We start from the raw sequence: 20,327 nt of genomic DNA, 5'->3' as shown, positions 1-20,327 counted from the left end.
TGGACACTAGCCTACCAGCAAGTAAGTGAAACTGATTCATTGAGATCATTGTGCTGCATTTAAAGTAAGTTTACATTGCAAGTAAGGCGGTCATTTTTCAAGCGTGAGTGGTCTTTATTTTAGTGGTTCTTTGAAAAAGTGACAGCGAGCGACTTACAAATTCTTACAAATCCAGTCAGAAACAGATAGACTACAGAGGATATACGTTGTTGTTTTTATAAGCTACATGCTTTTGCCTTGGAGACAATTTTTCCTGTTAGTGTATAATATTAGCATGTGCATTTACATAAACTGTTCCGTTGTTGGTCAAATGTTTCTGATTGTAGTTCAACTTTTTCTGTTTTTAGTTTTCTTTTTTTTAGCTTTGTTTGTAGCCTTTATTTAGCTTTGCTAGCTCTAGTAGCCTAATTACAGGAAAAGCTAGCTCTGCTCACTCAATGTAATTGTAGCTGTAGTGGTAGTACACCTCTGAGTTTTTATACAATCAGTGCTGTATTTATTTGTGTTTGCCTATTGTCTATATTGAAATACATTAGTAGGCTAATGTTTGTATTGTTACAATTTTACAAAACCAAATAAACTACAGTAGGCTAGCAAAATACACTTTTTCTCAAGAACTTAATGAACTGGAAATGATTATGAAAGTATGACTATCTTAAAGTTGTTGAGAACTTAAGATGATCCAAAGTTACTTTTTATCCTAGCAAATGTATCTTTAGCAGAAGCCATTATGCAATATACTCACTACACTATGAGTAATGAATTCACAATTAGTACCAATACACATTATTTGTGGTAAACAGCTGCAGAGATTAGGGGCCAGCAGATGCCAAGAAATCGCCTACAAGCAGATTTGTAGCAGACCAGTGAAACAACAAGCAGCATATTGACAGGCACGCAAACAGCGGCTGAACAAAACCCTAGCATCAGCTCAAGATTTTCTTCTGGCTTCAAGTGGTGTTGGAGGCCAACAGCTGATATGGGGAATGAAAATACATGAATAGCTGCTGCAGCAAACATGATTATTCCCCCGCATAGACGTCCTAAAGCAATATTACTGTTGTCAAGCTTATAAAATCTTACATGAGCTGTGGTGGAGTAGAGTTTGCAAAACAGCTCTGCAACAGCCAGAAACAGTTAGAATAGGCCGCTTTATTTCAAAGGGTGCGTTGGACTTATATTACAGCAAGAACAGAATGACTTATTCGAGAAACCCCGCTCTGCTATGCTAGCTTAATGTCAGGATTGCTTTTTCTGAGTGTCTTAACATACAGCCGTATGCCCTTTCATGCTGTTTCCCAAGTAACCTTCATACATTATGTATACTGTCTTTTATTAACTTGTGGGCAATACTTGTGCCATGAACTCTATTTGTAATGTGATACTTCTGAGCCCTTCAGTAAGTTGTCTTCAACCATAAGGAAATACACAGGGTGCATTTACTTCAGATATACCACTTATTTTTAGAAGAATCTCAAGCACTGCAGTTTTCACAATCTTTTCAAGTCCAAGCCTATGAACACAAGAAAATGTTTTTTTGTTTTCCGTCACTACAAGAAAGATTTAACTCGTGAAAAACCGCATCATTACTGGCTGTTATATACCCTTTTGGCATTATACTGCAATACTTAGCTTGATCTTTTTGTAATACTGTATTTCTAAATGCTTTAATGTCTTGAAACAATGATACAAATACACATTATCGTTGTGGTATGTATTCACTGCAGATAACACATTCTAAGAGAAGTTTCAGGAACCGCAGTCTTTTATTATTCAAAGCTTTTGTAAATAAGAACATGCTCATAACATAATGTCCTTCAGTGCCACAAATATTGAACTCCTGAAAAGCCAAATCATTACACACTAATGAAAGAGTAAATAACACCTTTCTCGCTCAGTCTGTTTTTCCGGAAAGTGAGTTGAGGAGAGTGTGTGTGCTTTTCTGTGTATTATATAATGACTCTGTTTGATGTCCTTTGTCCAGAAATGTGACAGAAGTGTTTATTACAAAATCTGACTCACAGATGTATCATGTTCTTCTATGTCCTCTTTGTGCATGTTGCTTGCATGCATGTAATTTATGTGGACATGTGTAAAATGGGTGTGTGCTGTCAGTGTGTGGGAGTTGTTCGGGCCGCTGACAGCTCATGCTGGCGAGCAGGTAGTGGTGCAGCAGGGATGGTGACGGCACAGGAAGAGTGTGTGTGTGTGTGTTCTGTACCCGGTGACTCGCTGAGTGATTAAGCGGCCATGGTACTGTGTCATCCAGGGTGAGTGTGGCTTCATTCAAAGACTCCTAGTGTTCAGCATCTACTGCTCTAACAACACACCCAATTGGTCATAGTGAATCTCAACAATGGGGTGTAGGAAGGTGCACAAAAGGTGATGATGGTAGAGAAGCATTCTTGTTAGAACAATGTCAGAGAGCTGCCAAGGCCTTAATGGTGTCATTACATCACCAGAACCTTGACAGCAGGTAAGTGAATACATCTAGAAACGTCATTGTAAATGTGTGCTCTCATATACGTATGAATACTATATCCACCAAGCTGTCTCAAGGGAAAATGTGTGAAGAAAAAAAAAATAGAGTCCTGCTATGGAATAATTCTGTTATGAAACATCTTATTTTACTTGCTGGCTGCTTTTGTTACTCTTCAGATAAAAAGTGTTACAATGAATGAAAAGTGTACCTGCTCCTCCATCAAGGCTGTTTTTTATGAGCTTATTAAAATATGACTTTTAATTCATGTTGTTCCTAAAACAAAACAGTATATAAGGGAGTTAAATCTTTGAACATTTACAGCAGTAAAATGCGACACATTAAGGCAGCTGAGATATCAATCCTTAAACATCATACCAAAGAGCACTGTTTCTATTTCTTCCCTTTTGTTTGCACTGACAGAAACTCTCATTGCCTGGAGAAAAGTGCAAAGTGTAACTCTGAAATGTATTCAATTAGATGGGAAACTCATTTTAGGATTAGAGTTCAATCCCTGCTGATTTCTTAAGCTGAAGGCGCTCAAAAAAGTAAAGTTACTTCATCCCAGCGCTCACCAGTTGCAACATGAAAGGGAAATAACTTTATCCCGTCAACTTTGAAGTGAAAGTTGTCATCTCTGCTCAGTCTTCAGTACCCCGATTTCATCTCTGCCAGCTCCTTGCTCACCAAGGTGGAAGTGGGGATCAGGGAGGAGATAAGGTTGCCATGGTGATTGTCTGTCCCTTATCCCAGGGGGACCTGTCATATTAGACACTGTCTCCTTTCGCAGTGACTTCCCGGCCGTTCCCCGTCAGCCCTGCCTCTGTGTACCCGTTGTACGCTGAGTGTGCATTAATGCCAGCTGACATTTAGCTGTTAGGCCGTGAAAGCCGATAGGAGTTGACGTCTGTGATGTGCACATCATGCTAGGAGAGCATCCTACGTGAGCTATCAGTGTCCCACCGCTTCACTTTTCTGGGAAATACCCTGAGGAAACAAACATTGATGAGGCAGTTTTTTGGTAAAAAACGGCTTCTCTGTGCTTTATGACAGCCATGCTGAGCTCCATTCATAATCTCAAACAAGGCTTTGAAGTTGTTCATGTTCTACAATTCTTAGCAGGTATCTGACAGACGCATGCTCCCTTGTCTTGGTTTGACAAAACAAGAAGGAAGCTACAAACAAAACCAGCTGTTATGCTTCTCACTGTCTATCATTATAAACGAAGCTAAAGGCTTCATCTCTCCACTGACAAGCGTTTGCCTGCAAATTTCTAAATATAAGATCCGATCACATCGAATCATGTGACACATGCACGACCAATCCCTGCTGAGAATTTGGATGAAGAACGGTTTCTACGTTTTTTCTCACATATTGTTCTCCGTGTTTGAGGTATTTTGAAAAAGGATCCCATCCTGGAAGGCTTTGAAACCATATTCTTTCGAAGGTTTCGACGTGTTTCCACATAACAAATGTTGTTGGGGTTAGATTTGTGTCTGGAAGGATGGAATTTGAATATATGGAAATGTTTGTCACATAGTGAAGTTTTTACCTTCCTCTTTGGATGGATATATGTGTCCCACTTGGCCTGCAACTGACACTTTGAGAAACTGAAACAGGCAGAACCATGAATTTGAGATGCCATATTTTTACTTCCTGTCACTGTAAAAATTGTTATCTAATGTTTATAAAATAACCTCCCACCAGCCAGATTAAAGCAAGGATTATCTGAGTACCATTTGGCCTAGGTCACAAGACTCATACTGGCCACAAATTGAGCCAAATTTAAACATGAACTACATTTCCAGTAAAAGATTGCTGTCCTTATTATAAGCATTAAACAAATACAATTATTTCAGCAGCATTGCCTAATCAGTTTAACAGAAAGAAAAGCTGTTATTGACGGCCATACATGCGCAGTTTAATAACTGAAAATGTAATAAAAGCAAATAAAAAGAATGGTAATGTCTTTAATAAGAGCTTCCTTGGCCAGTGCTGATTGTGTAATGTACACATAATAGAAATGCATTCGTTCATAATCTTTTTCAGCGACTAACTTGATCTGACAGCATTCAGCTTGGCCTTGGTGCCGTTCTGCATCAACCATCACATTTTCACAGCAAGTTAAATGTGTGTGAATGATAACTTTACTTTCACTACTTGAACCTGTTAAATAACCTGGCTTGAAGTCACATACAATTTTAAAATCATCTCAAGAGTCAAGCGTAAGGTTTCACTAATGTCCCGAAGCATGCTGTGTAGAAAATGAAAGAAGTCCTTGTTATCATGCCCATGTCAGTGTGGTGGGACAAAGAGAGAGGGCAACGGGGAGCTCAATTTAATACAAACCAAGCCATAAAAACTCCCCATTTGAACTGTGGATTTTAATTGGATTAACCAATCCTTTACATTTGATCTCAAACCAACATGTGAGCCCTGTTTCAAGAAAAAAAAAAAATGTTTCGAATGATTTATACTCTGAAGGGCATAGAGAGTGCAACAATGCCCTGCAGCATCTAAGTTAACTTATCAATCATTACTCAGGATATTATTTAGTTAAATCCAGCAGTGGAAGAAGAAGTCCTGCACTCAAAATTAAGTACAAAATGGCCATGCCATGGGACCTTTAAGTGAATAATCAAGTATTCTGTACACTTACTTAAGTTAAAGTACAGAAGTATTGGCTTTAAAATATACTTTAAGAACCAAAAGTAAAGGGACTTGTTAATGGCTTCTTTCAGATGTAGGCCTATATTACATTTCTGGATTATGATCATATGCATGTGTCTATCATATAGGTGGAACTAATTAATTTGTGTACTTCTCCTTGATATCTTTATATAATTATATATATTTATTTGTTAAATTATTTTTGTTTTAGCAAATAATCTGAATCTGTGAGGTAATAAGTAACTTAAATTGTTAAATAATTGTACAGTGGAGTAAAAAGTACAACATTATCTTTCGTATTGCAGTGGAGTAGAGGTTTAAAACAATGACAGCACTCCGGTAAAGTACAAGTATACCTCAAATGTACTTAAGTAAATGTACTTTATTAAATTCCAGCACATTCCCATCAGAAACATGTACAGTGTTTAATAGACTGCTATCGAAAAAAGAGGCAACAACTGTACATCACTTTTGGAGAATAAATCTTGTTTCTTGTTGACATATTTACGCTTTAGCACTTTTGAACAGGTCATAAAGAGTCAATGAGTCTGGCCCTTAGAGTGACTTGTATCCGCCGGGCTTCAGTGATGACGTACCTGCAGCTGAGTAACCGGAGCGCACAGATGATGAGCGGAAGCGCCAGTGCGCACCTCCCCATAATAATCTGGTTGAGCAGCGCCGCTGTCTTTTCAGCACCACTCACTGACAACCCAACCAACCGGAGAGGCAAGACCGGCTAAAATCACTTCTCTGCAATCTTCTGTGGATTTGTTCTTCTTTTCTTTTTTAGCAAGATATCAAATCAATACAACTTTTTTCAAGAAGCTGTCAAATCCTGATACCCGAGTTTCCACCGGCTGAAAGTAAGAATTCAGATTGTCTGGGGTATATTTTTAAAGCAGAAGCGACCATGCAGTTAGTGGATGTATGATTGTATGATCTTTCACTGCGGATTTAGATCTCCTTGGTTTCATTATAAACTGGGATTTAATATCGCACTTTGGAAGGTTAGAAAAAGGTCCGTAGCCACTTAAGTTATAGTTTTGAAAGAAGTGTATTATTTAACCGGAGACTTCAAACGTAATTGAAATTAAGGAGCCTTGTTTTCATTTAATAGGATACGTGGAATTTGCCTTTCTAGTCGGAATGCTGACTTTCGTAGTTGGACTGTTGTACCTGGTCAGCGGACGCACGGTGCGGAGCCAGGGTGCTACAGGTAGCCGCTTCGTTTGCAATGCCATTCCCCCGGGCGCGGAGCCGGGCTGCGGGTATGATCCCTCTGGGAACCGCCTGCAGAGCAGCAGCCCGGGGGAGGACGAGCTGCGGAACACGATCATCGTGCTCCGGGAGACCATCCTGCAGCAGAAGGAGACCCTCGTGATCCAGCAAGGGACCATCAAGGAGCTCAACTCCAAGCTGGCGCGCTGCGAGGCGGCAGCCGACGAGTCTCCGCCCGGCAGGTCCCGGGGTCAGGGCTCCAGGCGGAAGGAGTACGGCAAGAACACGATGGGGGACCTGCCCCGGGACCCCGGTGAGAGCATAGACCAACTGGGCAAGACCATGCAGAGTCTGAAGGGTCGGCTGGAGAACTTGGAGGTAAGATGGCACAGGCAGCCACGCGTAAACGCGCCAGTTTGTTCATTTCCCCCCGAAACGAACATCATTATCAATTGAATGAATACCCAACAAAGATGACTTCAGTATATCAGAAATGTAATATATTTCAGCCCTTCCACGGTGCCTTATTGATAAAACACTACACATCTCACACGACTTCCAGGGGGCATAGTGAGATCAAAGGGTCACGTAATATGCATATAACACAAATGCGTTTTTATCATTGGAACATCATACTAATTGCAAGACCCACTACAACATATTAACCAATATGATATCAGCAACAAACACATCGTGTCAAAGGTGTAATCATGCATGTGGTGCAGGGATTTTCAACGCAACCTTGAATAATTTATGACCCTGTGTGTGTGCTACATAATGTTTTATTTGCAGTCATATGTCTAATTATTCATACAGCTGTTGTAATTTATTCCTGCTGATTTCACCTGCATCCAATACTTAGTGGTTTAGTCCTTATATGCCTGAGAGCTTTATATCCATTATGTTTTGCATTCATTCAGACCTCACTTGTGCTGAATTCATTCATTCCACAAGGCTCAGAGATCACAAACGATATTGAGGTCACCTATTGAAGTGCTTTACATACAGCAGAATGTTTGTGTAAGCCATGGCTTTATCTCTTATGTCATATTAACAGCATGGTGAATTTCTCATTATCTAACAAAATGCCATTTATTTAAATTCAAGGTGATGTCTATATCCAATATGCTGCATTGCCGATCCATCTATCTCTTATCCCCCTATCCCTTTCTCCTTGATTGGAAGCCTTAATGCTCGGATCAAATCAAGGATATACTGCAACTGTGAGAATACATAATGTTGCATTTTAATCGCATATCTATTGATCTGCATCTGCTTAACATAATGGTTATTGCAAGGCTGGTGTTGCTGAAAGCATATTGCTCCCTGGAGCAAGACCTCTCTCTCCAATCAAAGCCATCTACATATTTCAACAATTGCATTCAGTCCTTGCTTCCGCCCTCGGCACCAGATTTCCAGGGTTTAACTCATTTGAGCTATTCAGATAGTCCCATTATGTCCGGAAATATCAATCAAACTTTGTAAATGGGTTCAAACGTGTGTACAATCCCCGGCAGCTGAGTGACATCAAATCAAGCATCAGAAACAACCATCTTGAGAGTTTTTTGCTGCATGTTAATAGCTCTTCTCGTAATCGTGGGCCGTGGTCTCCCTTTTATTTTAATAACCTACTGCGAACACGCCTGGTGTGAACTCTAGGTGACGTCACACATAGCGCCTACCTTTTAATACCCGGCTCAGAGATGGGTGTTTGGCAGGTCACCAATCAAAGTCCGCTGTTGGGACACGGTGTCTTCATTTTGATATCCAAAACAATAGTAATGAAATTATATCTGGTAGATCAAATCTTTTGAAAATCTAAATCCCTTTGGAGACTGAATGCTTGTTGGAGGGCACGAGATTAACTGGATTAACTGTCTGTGTCATTGTTCACACGCTATCTGTCTATCTATCTATCTATCTACCTATCTGCCTATCTACTTATCTGCCTATCTACCTATCTACGTATCTATCTACCTACCTATATCTATCTGCATCCATCCATCAATCCTTCATTTCTCCTGTCTGCTGTTGTGTCCTTCATTCCTTCGCACTCCCAGCAGCAGAGTTTGCGTCTTCCCAGCACTAATGTGTCAGCTGGAAGTGTCTCTGCCCTGACTCCGCTGCCACTGGAGCTGCGGGAGTTGCTTCGGCAGCGTCTGGGGGCGCTGGAGACCCAGCTCCTCCGGAAGGTGGCCGATCTGGAGGAGGAGAAGAGCCAGCTCTACAATGAAACAGCGGCACACCGCCAACGCACCGAGAGCGCTCTCAATTCCCTCATGGAGAGGATCACCGAGCTCGAGAAAAGTAAGTAGTACAATGGGTGCTGCAAGTTGTTGGCCAGATTTCCTTTTTTTTGTCTGCCAGATTTAGCACTAATTAGTCATCCCTTTGCATATTTCTGATGATGCTCGTGAAAACCTCACAACACAAGTTTTTTTTTCTCAGAGCCATTCTCGGAGCAGCTTCTAGTCTTGAAAAATAAGGCTTGGAAAGCAACACTGAATGGTTAATTAGGTTTAGAAATATTGGAGACATGTCCACACTCCAGGGTATCACGTTGATGGTAGATGTCAGAAGAACACAAACCATCTATGCCCAAAGGAAAATTATTAAAAAAGATACACACATTTAAAGGAGGTGAGCACAATAGCCCCACAGCAAACCCACCTGTAGAACATAATGACTCAATACAATAACGCTGCAATAAATACCTTTGTGAGCCTTAGATGGCAATCCTGCTCCTCCCCTAAGATTGCAATGTGTATTACGTGCCCTAAAGCAACACACACTGCTGGGGCCATACAATGTAAGACCTAGTCTACACGTACATTGTTTTTTTTTCATGCGATTTGGCCTTTCGTCCACACCCACACAGTGTTTTAGGTCACTGAAAATGTACCTTTTGTAAAACTCCTTACAGGGTGAAGATTGTGTTGTCATGTAGACAGAAAAGTAAAGTGTCTGTCCTCTAATGACAATGGACCTCTTACATGTTTATATGTATAAGTACAGTGAGCACTATATCATGGACAGATGCATCAGAATGAGGTCACTGCTATATTATCCAACACCACCATGACACAAATCCAACAGCCAATATCAATGTTTTTGTGTGTGGCTCAACCTTTCCTGGCCTTGACAGCGTGATTTTCTTTTTAAAGGAATTAGTGAATGTTAATCGACTTAAAATCTGGTCATATACAGTATACACATTGCACTTTCTTTATAAAGACCTCTGTAAAAGAGGTAACCCCAGCATGGAGCCCTGTTGTCCAGCAGTCAATGGTCTCAGTATACCAGCCCTTTGGAAAGAGAACCCATATATTATTCCAAGTTGAAAAAAACTGGAGTCCAACTGAGAGCAATGATAACAGACCAGTGGTGCTGACTTTGATTTTGAAGAAATGCTTTGAACATGTTTTGGTGTCTGTGAAGCAGAGGTCAATGTACTGGATCTATCACAGAATATGCTATCAACATTTGACTATATAGCACTTGGAAGGTTCAGTGGCCTAAACAAACCTTTTATTTGTTGAACTTCACTCTGCTTGTACTATAATATGCTTCAGCCTCCACTGCTAATCCTTAACTGCAACTGATGTGTGTCCATCCTCAAATGATTAAATGGTACTTTTCCATTTTGACCACTCAAATGCAGCAGCATGTCAGGGTCAACGACACTTTTAAGAAACCAGGTCAGTGAGCACAGGTGGCCCGCAGTGTTGTCAGCTAAGCCATGTTTTCTCTAACTTTATACAGGAAAGAACCACATTTAAAATGTCTCAGATAAAATCTATCTTCAGCCTACAGCACACAGATTTAAATCCTTTAGCCTATTGTACTGACAAATAAAGTTGTGTACAATGGTCTGAGGATATTCATCTCATTTGTAATGTGAGAAAAACTTCATAAGTCGGTTGGGGTCAGGTCCGCTCTGGAAGTATCTTGGCGTTCACTTGCACAATTTAGCTGGAAGGACTGTGTTAATAATAATAATCCTTATATTTATTATAGCGCTTTATCAATGACTCTCAAAGCGCTTTACAAATACACATTACACATACAGATCATACATACATGTAATGGTCATCTACTGTGGACAATACCCACAGGAGCAAATTCGGGTGAAGTGTCTTGCCCAAGGACACAACGGCCTGACGCAGTGGGGCGGGAGTGGGTTTCGAACTGGAGTTCCCCCGCCCCCTTGATCTGATGATCAAACGCACAGACCACTGCGCCACCCGTCCCTAAAACCCGTGTTGAAAGTTTGTGTCCTTATTTTAATCAGAGACTATGATTCTTACACAGAGTCAGGGTGTATGTGGTGGATCAGAGGATTGTTCTTATTCTACCAGGCAGTATCGAGGGCATTTCAGATATGGAATGTCAGCGTGGTATGTGCATGGTGTAGAAATATAAGCCAGTCCCTTCAGTCAATATATGAGCAGTCTGTTCTCAGGCAAGCACAGAAAGTAATATAGGATCAATCCCAAAGTCTCCTTGCCGAGAATGAGCTTATATCCTCTTGTAGACGATATAGAGTACCCCAATGTAAACTAAACCATATTACTAAACTCATCTGGGCCTACTACCATAAGACATTTAAATAATGTAGTAGGGGCTTTGCAATAACCTAATGGTAGGATGTTTGGGGTGGTGTAATTTGTAGCCTAATGGTTTCACTGGTTTTCTTATTTGTGCAATATGTTTACTTCTTATCATATGTAACGAAAGTTTATGTAAGGTTACGTAACATATCGTAAAGTAGCGTAATGTAATTAAATGTAATGTAACGTATTGTACCATAATAGTAACACATTACATGGCACGGTATCGCGCCATAATGTACTGTATCGTATCGTAACATAACGTATCGTAACATAACGTATCGTAACATAACGTATCTTAACATAACGTATCGTAACATAACGTATCGTAACATAACGTATCTTAACATAACGTATCTTAACATAACGTATCGTAACATAACGTATCTTAACATAACGTATCTTAACATAACGTATCTTAACATAACGTATCGTAACATAACGTATCGTAACATAACGTATCTTAACATAACGTATCTTAACATAACGTATCTTAACATAACGTATCGTAACATAACGTATCTTAACATAACGTATCTTAACATAACGTATCTTAACATAACGTATCGTAACATAACGTATCTTAACATAACGTATCTTAACATAACGTATCGTAACATAACGTATCTTAACATAACGTATCGTAACATAACGTATCGTAACATAACGTATCGTAACATAACGTATCGTAACATAACGTATCTTAACATAACGTATCGTAACATAACGTATCTTAACATAACGTATCGTAACATAACGTATCGTAACATAACGTATCTTAACATAACGTATCTTAACATAACGTATCTTAACATAACGTATCGTAACATAACGTATCTTAACATAACGTATCTTAACATAACGTATCTTAACATAACGTATCTTAACATAACGTATCGTAACATAACGTATCGTAACATAACGTATCGTAACATAACGTATCGTATCATAACGTATCGTAACATAACGTATCGTAACATAACGTATCGTAACATAACGTATCGTATCATAACGTAAGGTAACGTAACGTATAGTATCTTATCGTCCCTCCTAAAATAGAGTCCAGAACCCCATGATTCAGAGAAGTTTGTAGAAGAAAGGTTAAACTCAGAGGTAGTGACAGCCTTTTTATTAAACAATTGTTTTTGTTTATAATATATATTTTATGTCTCTTTTTTGTGGGTGACATATCCTGCGTCTGACATGAGCCCATATTGCAAACCTTTAATTCAGTGTTAGCTAAGCCTCAAGTATTCTGCTCAACCCGGATCAAACTGAAGTTCAATAGAACTGAAATATGCAACATGTCTCCATTGTGCGAATCCCCTGAACATTAATACGTGCATTGGGTTTTTTATAACTCCCCATCTCCTGTTTTCTCATCCTTTCTCTTTACATTTTCAGAAAGGTCTGTCTGTCTATCTATTTTTTTTTATATCACAAATGATCATCCATGTTTATTCCAGTTCTTTTTCATTTATTTTTTTCAGGAACTTTTTGAACATTAGAACTCTTTTAATCTTTCTTATAATGTCCAACAGCTGCAGATTACATTACATTTAATTACATTATGCTACTTTACGATATGTTACGTAACCAGCTGACCAAGTATATAACCAAACTAAGGCACATACATGGAAGTCTGTAGAGTAATAATATAAGGTTTTGTATTTTTAGCTTGCTAGCAGTCGGCTGGGCTCCTGGGATGGCAAAGTCTATCTGTCTATCAGTCATCTACCATTTCAGTCCAGGCAGTAGTATCTTCACAACTTTTGAAAGGATTGCTGTGACATTAGCCACAGATATTCAGTCCCTAGAGGATTTAGCCTGATAACTTTGGTGATCTCTTGTCTTTTCTGTAATACCACCATGAGGTTGACTTTTTTAAATTGAAATATCTCCATTGTTTTATGGATTAACAGGACTTTTTCTACGGACGTTCATAGAGGAGGAACTATTATTACTTTTATACCCTGAACTTTCCTCGGATGTTATCATCAGGTCTAGATCTAATCTGTTTATTACTTTGGTTTATAACTAAATACCTGCAAAACTAAGACATTCCCATCATCCTCAGCTGTACTTTGTGTTTACGGCTCATTACTAAATGTTAGCATGGTAAAACACTCAACTAAGATGGTAAACACTATACATGCTAATCATCAACATGCTATTATTTGTATTATTATAATGACCAAGTTAGCATGTTGAAGTTAGCATTTAGCTGAAAGCACTGTTTCAGACACACACTAGAGCCTCACAGAGCCGTTAGCACTGCTGTATACCCTTGGCTGTGTCATGGATGGGACTATTGTTTTTTTGGCCAGTTGGTACAATTTCCTACATATACTATCCCACAGCAAAAAAACAAACCTGTTTTCTCACTCATGTTGTAAGCAGCTCTCCAACGTTTTTACTTTGATATGTTCTTTGCTAGATGCCAATATGCTTCCTACTGTACATGTGATCCTCTTCCACATCATTGATTTATTTGATCTCCCAATGAGTTTATTTCCAAGAAAATATATGAACTACATGTGAACTTCTAGACGTAGGCTTTAATCAGAAATACAAAAATAAAAATACATGCAAAATCAATATATTACTGCAGTTTTTCATGTAAATACTTAAAAAGACATGAAAAAGGCCAAATTACTTTATCAATATTTCTGACATCTAAAGCAAAGTTACATTTGCAAAGTTTCTGTTATGTTCATTTGAATTTTTATCAACATAAATGCTGTTCTTTTGCCATAATAATATGTATTACCACTAAAGCACTAGAGTTAGGAACCAAAAGCTTAATTAATCTTCTCTTTGTTGAATTACATTTTAATATCACCAATTCCGCTTGACTGTAGCTGAAGTTGCACCTTTAAACCAGGTCAACTGTCACTATCCATAGACACTTCCTGTTTCTTAGCATGAATATCAGAAAAGTATTTTTTAGATTGATCAGGTCATAAACTAATATGCCATCCTTGTCCATCAACAGGTAATAATGCCTTCAAGTCACCTGAGGATTTTAAGGTGTCCCTCCCTCTTCGCACGAACTACCTGTATGGACGCATTAAGAAGAGCCTCCCAGAGATGTACGCCTTCACCGTGTGCATGTGGCTCAAGTCCAGCGCCAGCCCCGGCATAGGAACCCCGTTCTCCTACGGCGTGCCAGGCCAGGCCAACGAGATCGTCCTCATCGAGTGGGGGAACAACCCCATCGAGCTACTGGTTAATGATAAGGTAGGTGCCCAGCAAGAAACTGGTGAACAGTGTTCTTTAATTATTTGTTGACAGACGATAGCAACGCTCACTCTGCCCTGATTCTCTGAAGAGAGAAGATGTATTCAGCAGCTCAGAATCATTCATTACTCGCCTGGCAGCACTGCTAGCTCTAATGATGGTAGTAAAAGTAGATCAGCGGCTGTGCTAATTAAATGCAAAGAACACATGAATATGCTCACGCTGCTCTGCTCTGTGGTGCAAAACAAACGGACTGTATGCACATTTGATAACAACCATGATACAGCTGAGGGGAGATTAACTGACCATCTCTGAATATTTAATTTTGCACCTTATAAACATTTTATATCATTGACCCACATTCCACACCAAGAATAACAGTGATTTATTAAAGGTATTTGGCTGCCATGAGAGCTGATAGTTATATTCTGTAAAACTTCACTCAATTTAAGGGATTTTAATTAGATCGACAGAAGTGTGAGAATCATATATGAATATTTTATGGCGTTTAGCCTTAAAAAGAAAATCATTGTAACTGTTATGTTAATGCTGTAATTATAGATTTTCCTGCTGGAACGGTTGCTTTTGCAGCAGTGTAATGTTGGATTAGTTTTTTTTTGGAAAATGTTCCCGCACTGGAGAGGATTTCTTTTTGTTCACCCACTGTCTTGTTTTCGTTGGGCGTTATTGGCACAGGCAGGTCTTCTCACAGCTTTCCCTTCACCATGCATTATACATGTGTTCATATCAGACAGATGAGAGAAGGATGGTGGGAGAAAGTGATGAGAGTATAAGAGTGAGAAAGAGGGTAGGAGATCTGCAGAGCATTGAAGGCGACACTGCTGAGGAGAGAGCTGGGGAAAGAGTGAGAGATGAGAAGATGCCAGGAAAAAGGAAAGTATAATGCACAAAGAGAGCAAGGTGTAGAAGACAAGACTAGTGAATATGATTGCCGTATGTCTAGAAGCACATCCATGTGTTAGAGTTGTTCACAGAGATAACAGGGTCCACTGGGACACATTGTTTATCCCATTCATTTAGCGGCAGAGCGAAATAGAAAGCTGCATCGACAGGATTAAAAAAGTGCAGCGTTGTTTGAATTGAGTATTTTCTGGGTACTCATGGAGAGTGGGAGTCTTTATTATTATAAAGTAACATCTTCATCAGGAGTGTCATTGTTCAGGAATACTGTCGATTTCTCATGCTTTAGCTAAGTGGAGCATGCTTAAGGCTTCTTCATTTTCCAATTCGATGTGCCTGCCAGGAGCTTAATCTGCAATGGATTCAACTAGTCTTGTACGACATTAAAACCAAATTATATTGGCAAGTGTGCACGAGTAATCATCTGATGCTTATAAATCTCTTATCTGCAGGATGGTTTTAAAAATGTCAGCAAAACCTCAAGCAATTCTTTACAGGTTTTCGTGGGTTATTCCACAATATTTCAAACACCTTTCAAACTTTTCATAGTCTACGTGATTTCTTTAAAACCAGGCACATGATCTCTTTTTTAACTCAACTTTTACACTCTTGGTTTGTAAACGATACGGATGACCTTCTAAAAACATTTGAGACTCCTCTGCAGAACCTTATCTACAGCCTTTTGGAGCTGAAGAATAGACTGTCCTTTGAACCAAAAGTAAAATACACCATGGCCTTTCTCACAGTAGACATTTTGACATTTTCCCGCAGGAGAAACACACATACTAACACTTGCATTTGTATCAGGTATCAGTTCCAGGGCTCTGGTGTTATTCATGTTTGCACACAGAACAGAAATACACTTGTGCTTTTTCCTGCCATGACTAGTAAAGAAGTCTCATTCTAATAAAAAAAAAGCCCTTTAGGTAAAATAATAAATCCTAAAATGAAACAGTAAAATGTCTCTTTCTGAAAATGTGGTAATTAAATGAAGATGAGTGAGTCATTTATGATGTGTTACTTTTAAGCTCGTTGTGTACAAAGCATCAAAGCTGTCACATTTAAGGTGCTGCAGAATATTCAACGACTTTATTTTCATTTTTAAATAAAAAATCTTTATGACAACATCAGAGGTGCTCAGACTATTCATATGCTGACAGACTCTATCATAATACTGTGTGTTCCCTGTAGTCCTTGTGGTGTTAAAATACCACCTGGCATCCTTAATCAGGTCATTTGATTGAAAGTGAATATAATTGTATTCTTCAGTGTCTCTTCCCATCCTCTCAGGTTTATATGTGTCTGAGTGTGTAGTAATTTTGTAGGCTCATAAAAAGATGTCTAATGAGTTACACACTCACAATCTCATGTGTTGAGTTGTATCCTCTGAGGACTATGATGTCATTGGTTGGTAAAACAACCAGTTGTTTTTTCTTTGATCTGTGAACAAAGCGCAAAAGCATAAGAGGACACGGTTTTGCTGTTAGCTATCCGACTGCTTTGAAGGGTGCTCTATCCCTTGATGTCATCTGGGTAATCTAAATGTTCTATGTCGCCCGACTCATCTGGAGAATTCTCTACACTGGGCTCTCTCTTTGAAGCCTTTAGCCTCCTAATTGGTGTCCTTGTTTCCAACGTGCTGCAATTAATCTCAAATCTCTCTTGCCCCTTCACCCCTAAACTCCTGTCCAGGTGGCCCAGCTCCCTCTGTCTGTGAGCGATGGCCGCTGGCACCACATCTGCATCACCTGGACGACCAGAGATGGATTCTGGGAGGCTTATCAGGACGGCGAGCGTCTAGGCACTGGGGACAACCTGGCCCCCTGGCACCCAATTAAACCTGGGGGGGTGATCATCCTGGGCCAGGAGCAGGTGAGAGCAGTAGAGATCTTAGGTTGAAAAGAACTGGTGTGTGCATGGGTGTGTGTGTATTGGTGTGTGTGTTTACCTTGCGTCATTAAGATCCCTGAGTGTATTCTCCCCTGAGTTAAGAGCCGGAGGCGCAGCGCAGGGAGCCGGGGAGAGAAAGCAGGGAGGCTCTTCTCACGCTATCGTGCCACTTTCAGTATTACCTCATTCATCTTTCTCTAAACTGCACCTTTAAGCCCTTGGGAGCTGCATGCGTTAGCGGGTTATATTAGCGGTTAGCTCCATGACAGAATGTATGCACTTAAGAAATGTACATTGATGTATGAGTAATATCCTCAGAGAGCCATAGTTTGTAAGTGTCATCCACGCAAGGTTAGATAGTGGCATGTGGCACAGCGGTGGAGATGCACTTAGATGTTTTACAGTGGCGGTCCGCCAGAAATACTCAGAGTTGTTTGGCAGTTTGACGGAAATCAAACAGAATTGATTCATTTTAATTAAAGTCTGTTTACATTTCCCTTAAAATTTAACTGACAAACTTTAATCTCCTGTTTCTCCATGAAGGACATAGTTGGAGGTCGTTTTGACGCCACCCAGGCCTTTGTGGGCGAGCTGAGCCAGTTCAACATGTGGGACCGAGTTCTGCGGCCCATGGACATCGTGGGTCTAGCCAACTGCTCTGCGTACATGCCGGGCAACGTGGTTCCCTGGGTTGACGCTAATGTGGAAGTGTTTGGTGGTGGGAGTAAAGCTGCTCTGGAAATCTGTGAAGACCGTGCTTCTGATTCCTAGAGGATCGGATGTAAGGGAAATTAGCATCGCCGCTGGGATTGAAAAAAGCTAAGTATTCTGACTGTTCTTTCAGTCAAATCCCAAAGAGAAAGGCACCAGTGCAACATTTTTACAAAGTTTTATCGTGCGACTGCACACTCTCAAAGACCTTTGGGACCCACCTGTTGAAGTGTCCATTACATTTTAACCCTGGGGACATTACAGGAGACTTCAAATTATTTTGCTCATCTGAAGAAGACATGGTGTTGCATCAGTCTACTGTAATGATATGATCTACTGTCATTCTCTGCTTTCTCTTCAGTAGCTCAGCTTTTATTTGAAAACAGCTCTTTTTGGTTGCATTCCTTATACTGACAATGCTGCACTGTGTTTGTTGTGAATGTGAGCTCAGGCTTTGATGTGCTGTGGAACACTATTCCTGAGTTACATGGTAGAGTACTACACGCTGTGAGCTTCCTGGCTGTTTGATGAGGCACCAGAACCAGAAAGCGCAGTGAAATGAGATGGATGCTCCAGAGTTCAAAGTGGACAAGACCAACTCGCTGAGGATTACTTTGAACCATGGCAGAATGTCTAAATGCATGAGCCCCAGCAGTGAAAAAAAGTCAGTGAAGGAGTGAGAGTGCATGCTTTCTGTCAATACACAGTGTGTGTATGGTGCGTCCAAACAAGCCAATGCACCGCGCTGATAGCATTACGTAAGAGTGTGTGTGTGTGTGTGTGTGTGTGTGTGTGTGTGTGTGTGTGTGTGTGTGTGTGTGTGTGTGTGTGTGTGTGTGTGTGTGTGTGTGTGTGTGTGTGTGTGTGTGTGTGTGTGGGTGTGGCCTAGCATTACTATACTTGTGGGGACCTAAATCTGTTTACACAGTCACGTGTGGGGACTCACCTCCCTTATGGGGACAAAATGGAGGTCCCCATGAGGGGAATCATTAATTTTAGTGAAGACTTGGTTAGGGTTAGGATTAGGGTTAGGGTAAGTTTAAGGGTTAGGGTTAGGCATGTGTTGGTTATGGTTAAGGTTAGGATAAGTCTCCAGGAAATGCATGTAAGTCAATATAATGTCCCCTGAAGTGATGTATACATGGTATGTGTGTGTGTGTGTGTGTGTGTGTGTGTGTGTGTGTGTGTGTGTGTGTGTGTGTGTGTGTGTGTGTGTGTGTGTGTGTGTGTGTGTGTGTGTGTGTGTGTGTGTGTGTGTGTGTGTGTGTGTGTGTGTGTGTGTGTGTGTGTACGTCCATGTGCGTATGGCTTGTTTTGCGTGTAAAAAGACCAGAGATTATGAGGGAGGGAGGACATTTTCATTCTTGTAATTCTATGCTTAATACCTCTCTGCCCCTTGAGCAGCTGCCATATCCCAAACAGCTTTATGGGCTGGCTCTGCTCAGGTTAATAGCGATGTCGGACAGCTGCCCAGGACTGGCGTATCGACAGAGCTGTGGAAGCCTGCCGAGGCCAGGGAGGGCAGGGGCTTGACCTTCAAGGACAATCCTTAATTCCTCATCTGGGTAGTAATTATCTGTGCTGAATATGTATGACGGTGAGCAGCTACTGGTCTGCTGGTGTTCCTCAAAGCTAAGTGCGTCATAATCAATAAAATCTACACATAAATAAAATGTTGAAAAAGAGCAGCACTGTGGGCATTATAAATGTCTTAATTGCCTCTCACTGAACAAAAATACTAGTTTTAATGACATTTATTTTTAAAGAATGTGGGAAATCAATGGATTTTAGCACCGCTTAGTGGATAAAATGTATGCTTTTTATGTTAATCCTTAATGTTGTGGTTGAAATTTGTTTCAATGCTGTTTTTGACACTAAATGATTGATATCAATGGCGGTGCTGGAGCCCCAAAAGGAAAAGTTTAAAAGAGGCAACAAAAACATAAACTTTGGTTTCAGCTCCAGTTTATTTTTTTCCTCACTTAGTTAATAATAGTGCAAAAGCCATGCAACAGCCTATTTTCAAAAATGCAGTTGAATATAGATTAGAAAAATATGATGCAGATATGATGCAGTCAGTAACTGGACAGCGCAGAATGTTACAAAAGTGAGGTTCACTTGTTGGATGTGTCACCAACACGTTGTGATTGTTCCTCTTTTGAGTGTCTTTGTTAACTTTCCTGTAGAAAGTGTATTTTTCTTGCTTTTTCTGCTCATGATTTTTGTCCATTAGCAGCACATTATGTAAAAAAATGAAAAAATCATTATAGAAATTCTCTGTTTATATGTGAATGGCCTTTTTGTTAGAACCGAATGTGCTTTTCGCTTGTGGACAATTCTAACTTTTTTTGTCAGGTCATGAAGATAATGAAGGACACAATCAAAAGAAAAATGTGTCTGCTATCATTGATTCAAAGTCACCTTCGTGTGCAATTACCTTTTTTGTGTTTTGCAACTTTCTGACATGTGGTCGAATGTCCTTTTTCACCCAATAAAAGAGTGAACAAATTTCAGAAGTGTGGCAATTAAAGCATCGAATTAATAACGTGACAGAATAGCTGAAGAGCTGTTTAACCAGTTGAAGCATG

At 40.0% G+C, this 20,327-nt stretch overlaps 1 protein-coding gene across 2 annotated transcripts; it reads left to right on the top strand.

Moving 5' to 3' along the window:
• The first annotated feature begins 5,855 nt into the window (after window positions 1-5,855).
• Window positions 5,856-18,609, top strand: nptx2a (neuronal pentraxin 2a). 2 transcript variants are annotated; one of them, XM_034220142.1, is made up of 6 exons: window positions 5,856-6,012; window positions 6,267-6,745; window positions 8,428-8,674; window positions 13,973-14,217; window positions 16,831-17,010; window positions 17,572-18,608. In XM_034220142.1, exons 2-6 carry the CDS (start codon window positions 6,296-6,298, stop codon window positions 17,797-17,799), a joined length of 1,350 nt encoding a protein of 449 aa, XP_034076033.1. In that variant the 5' UTR covers window positions 5,856-6,012; window positions 6,267-6,295; the 3' UTR covers window positions 17,800-18,608. The 2 variants fall into 2 exon arrangements, with proteins under 2 accessions (XP_034076033.1, XP_034076034.1); XM_034220143.1 differs by having other exon boundaries at window positions 5,856-6,745; window positions 8,431-8,674; window positions 17,572-18,609.
• Window positions 18,610-20,327: the final 1,718 nt, after the last annotated feature.

Source organism: Gymnodraco acuticeps, unplaced genomic scaffold (genome assembly GCF_902827175.1).
Source record: "Gymnodraco acuticeps unplaced genomic scaffold, fGymAcu1.1, whole genome shotgun sequence".
In the NCBI taxonomy this organism is placed as follows: Eukaryota; Metazoa; Chordata; class Actinopteri; order Perciformes; family Bathydraconidae; genus Gymnodraco; species Gymnodraco acuticeps.
The sequence above is the reverse complement of the archived record's forward strand: the minus strand, read 5'-3'. Positions and strand labels throughout refer to the sequence as shown.